Here is a 4,560-nt window from a genome sequence, read left to right on the forward strand (position 1 = left end):
ATAACCATTATGCTCCGGGGTTTGTGGTGGAGAGGTGAGGTGAGTGATGCCATGTTGGGCAAGGTAAGGAGCGAGTTTCTCGTACTCACCACCATTGTCGGAGTACAAGGTGCGGAGGGTGGCAGAGAATTGTTTTTCCACGAGAGGATGAAAACGAGTAAATATAGAGAGTGAATCGGATTTTCGTTTCAAGGGGTAAAGCCATATAAACTTAGTAAAGTGATCAATAAAAATAATGTAATATTTGAAATTATCAATAGAGTAAAGGGGAGATGTCCAAACATCACTAAATACGACTTCTAAGGGACGCGTGCTAGTGAGGGAAGACGACATGAATGGAAGCTTAGTGCTTTTATTAAGTAAGCAGGAATTACAAGGTAAATTGGAATTTAAATTTGTAGTAAAATAGGAGGCTAATTGTCGAAGAACAGGGGCCGATGGATGACCGACTCTGTGATGAATGTCGAGAGTAGTGGAGGTGGCTAGGACGACAGGAGGAGATGGCAGCATCCAGTAATACACGCCATCTTTAGCAGGGCCTTGGTGGAGGGTCCGTCCCGTTTGAGGATCCTTCACAAAAAAGGCAGTGGGTGAGAAAGCAATAGAAACATTATTTTGAGCACAAAATTGAGAGACGGAAATAACATTCTTTTGCATAGAAGGAACACATAAGACATTAGAGAGAGTAAAGGAATGAGAGGAGGAAGGGAGAAGAGTGGAACCGGTGTGAGTGATTGGGAGGCCAGAACCATCACCAATTACGATTTCATCGGTGCCATCGTAAGGGTAATGAAGGGATAAAGTGGCGAGATCACTAGTAACATGGTACGAGGCACCGCTATCCACAATATACGGTGTAGAGAAGGAAGGAGGCAGGGCAGTAGCTGTGTGGACTTGCGGAGTGAAGGAGGGTCTACTGTGACGGGGAACGGAAATATTGGGGTATAGGTTTTTGAAGACAGGACAGTAGGCAAGGGTGTGGCCTTGGGTATTGCACCAATGACAGCGGCCACGATAAGGGTTACGGGGATTTTGGTTAGGTTGAGGGTCAGGAGTAGGGAGGAGAGGTGGTTGGGAGGAATCCGTGTTGGAGGCAGGGGTGGTTTTGGGTTTAGAGTAGTGGCGGTTGTGGGTGGAGATGGCATTCACAGTGGCAGGGAATGAGACGGGTGCGGCTTGGTCTTGAATGCGAAGGGTAAGTTCTTTGTTGATAAGTTTCTCGTGAAACTCAGCAAATGAAATAGTCGAATCACGCGCATTGACGGCATCGATGACGGGTTGATAGCATGGGTCATCGAGACCATCAATGATGCGATCAACGACATCTTCAGGAGAGACGGTGTGACCTAGTAGGGCAAGTTCATCGATGGTTGTTTTAAGGGAGTTCATATATGTAGCGATGGAGTTGGATCCTTTTGTGGTATTTTTGAGTTTGAAGTGAAGTTGTTTGATGTGCCCCCGGGACGGGAGGGCATAGGTGGTTGCTAATGTGTCCCAAAGGTCTTTGCAAGTGGCAGTACGGGTGAGAAGGGAGGCAACAGATTTGTCAAGGGTACCGGCCAGGGCACCAAACAATAGTTTGTCTTGTCGGAACCACGTAGCGTAGGCAGGGTTCGGAGTTGGGGTAGTCTTGTCTGTCTCAGTAATAGTTTGGGGTGGGCAGGGGAAGGAGCCATCGACATAACCGTAAAGGTCATAGCCGAGAAGAAGAGCAGTGATTTGCAATTTCCATTGCGAGTAGTTAGAGCCGTCAAATTTGTCGACGGAATGAACGTTGATGGTGATAAACGGTTTGAGGGGTTCATTGTTGTTGGGAAGCGTGTTATTGGAGGACATGGTAATGTCGAGAGAGGTTGGATCAAAAGACTGCTGATACCATGTAGAATGAATGTAGGGTAAAGCTTAAGTTATATTATTCACATGAGGTTAATATATATACATATTAGATGACCTAGAATACAAGAAAGAAATAACCTAAAGATACAAAAGAATATAAAGAAAGATACAGGTGGTTACAATAGAGATATTAGGAAAGATTACGTAATCTCAACAGCAGGAGCATGACCTTTGCAACCTTTAGCGTAGTAACGATCCACAATAGGTCCCTCTGTGGCTCTGTGGTAAGTGAAATATCTCTGGAAGCAGCAAACTCAAACCGGACCGGTAATGGGTATGATCGTTTAGCAGGAGTCATCTTTTGAACAAGTTGAGAAGAAGCAGATTAGAAGAAGCCATAGATACTCGTCAACCCTATTTGTTCATTAGCTTCGTTGTGCTCGTAAATTGGTCGGCGTTCCTTCTTAATTAGCATCATTGTGTTTTTAATTACACCGTATATAAATACTATATAAATTTTTGAGTAATTCTAATAGTTTACGAGTAAGTGGTTATTTTCCTTACAAGAAACAGAACATTATGTATTCATCATTGATCAAGAAATATTTCTACATAAGATCTACCCTGCAGAAAAACAGCTTCCGTCTCAAACAAATTATTGGGACGGAGGGAATAATTACATATTGTTTCTATAAACAAAAACTTAAATGTAGTTCGTTGTACGCTTAACGACTTACCTTTCTGGCCTTTATTTCTATTGCTTTCTCGAATGTGGCATAGGGCAAACCCAGCTTGGAGGAGGACCAAGATCCACCGTTATATCGGAATGCAAATTCTCTTGTTCCCGACACATGTTCCCTTCGACTTTATAGACAATAAGAGCCTTACCAAAATCCGGGCCATTATGAAAATCTTTACCCATATAGTAAATCAAACTCCCTCGACTCAATCCTAGTTCTTTGGCCGTAACCGAAAAGGTAACATACTTTGTTATGAAAAACACTTTGTCCCCAATGTTTTCGAGTCTTACCCACACACGGTTTTGCTTGTCGAACATCAAAACTCCGACTGGCTCGCCAATTATAAAAGGACTACAGTTCCTCTCAAGTATTGGTCTAAACTCATACCAGGACTGGTTCCACTTCTCAACTGCATATCTCCCCCACCATGTTTCGCCACGCACAAAACCTCTATATACTAAATACAAGAACCCGTCCGAGCACACTAGATACATGATTTTAACATCATATTCGATTCCCTTGGGAGGAGACGCGATTTCAACAAGATCGAGTGTAGTCGGATTAATCATCACAAGCCTACCAATTGTGTCGATTGCATACAATTCACCTCCAAGATTTATAATATCGTCAAACTCGTAATTACGGGTGTCTATATAACTCCATTGACTATCAACGGACGACATAGCTAGTTTTCCTTTTTCACCAAACAATACTAAGAACCGTTTTCCCAAATCGGACATTGGAATAACTTTACGCACAAAAGGCAGGTCCCAAAAGAAGAAGAAACTTCCCTTAAAACCGTTTTTGATGTCGGTGTTATAATGTAGGGTATGGAGCTCAGCCACACCCAAGATCTTAAATTTGTCGAGAAGATTAAAATTATATTCCAAACGCGAAGGTATGACTAGACGATCCGTAGAGGGTGGAAGAAGTAACCATCTATTTGTTCCAATCTCTTCGACACGAAACATCCAAACCCGAGTTTGGGTCGTATTTGAGGCCGGTGAGATCAAAAAATAATACGAACTTTGGGTCAAGACAGGATCATATTTAATTTTAGGACACCATGACAAACATCCAGTGATTTTATTTTCCCAGCAGGTGCAAATAGAAGGAAGTTTGATTAAGGTATCCTTCTTGGAGTTAAGGAGAGAACCGGCACGACGCCAGGCTACGCAAACTGAAGCAGCCCGACGTATATCAACAAGGTAATCATCTAGATGCTCGAAGATAGATACTATAATGTCACAAGGCAGTTCAGCCCAATCATTAGCACCACCCGTAGAGCAGTGCCTTGTACATCTCAAAGCCATCAAAAGTCAGAACAAAACAATGAGGAATACTGAGACCACGGCTGCTTCCTCTATTGGTATTAGACGTATATTAGTATAACTTTACAAAACCTACAATTTTGTGCGAGGGATCTTTTTTCTTTTTGGATCCTTTAATGGGCTTACTTTTCCATGAGTTTTGTATGACTATTAATAACTCCAAATAACCCATTTATAAGATCGCCTTATATATGAAAGACCTAGAGGTGGCAAATGGGTCATTCGGGTCGGGTCATTTCAGGTTTGTCATATATTTCGGATCGGGTCGGATCAGGTCATGTCATTTCGGGTTTCGGGTCATTTTTGGGTCACCTTTTGTCGGGTCACTTCGGGTCGGGTTACTTTCGGGTATCGGTCATTTTGGGTCAGGTCGCTTTCGGGTTAATGGCTAAAACACTTTAATTAGTACTATTTTGATTACGAAATACTATTTTACAAATTTAACTATTTATAAGGGATGATTATAACAAATGAAACTCTATTTGGTGTAAATAACATTAATTTGACTTAGTACTTGTCGTTTCGGATCATTTTGGGTCAATTTAAGTCATTTGGATCGGATCAATTAAGGGTCGGGTCATTTCGGGTCAGGCCATATTGGGCCGGGTCAACATTGGATCAATCAAGTTTCGGGTCGGGTCTGGGTCGGGTCG

The 4,560-nt window shown here is 42.4% G+C and overlaps 1 protein-coding gene across 1 annotated transcript; it reads right to left on the reverse strand.

The window, feature by feature from the left end:
- Nucleotides 1-2,590: 2,590 nt before the first annotated feature.
- On the reverse strand, nucleotides 2,591-3,889 carry LOC141641911 (F-box protein SKIP23-like). Its single transcript, XM_074450554.1, has one exon. It carries the CDS (start codon nucleotides 3,887-3,889, stop codon nucleotides 2,591-2,593), a length of 1,299 nt encoding a protein of 432 aa, XP_074306655.1.
- Nucleotides 3,890-4,560: the final 671 nt, after the last annotated feature.

Source organism: Silene latifolia, chromosome 2 (genome assembly GCF_048544455.1).
Source record: "Silene latifolia isolate original U9 population chromosome 2, ASM4854445v1, whole genome shotgun sequence".
In the NCBI taxonomy this organism is placed as follows: domain Eukaryota; kingdom Viridiplantae; phylum Streptophyta; class Magnoliopsida; order Caryophyllales; family Caryophyllaceae; genus Silene; species Silene latifolia.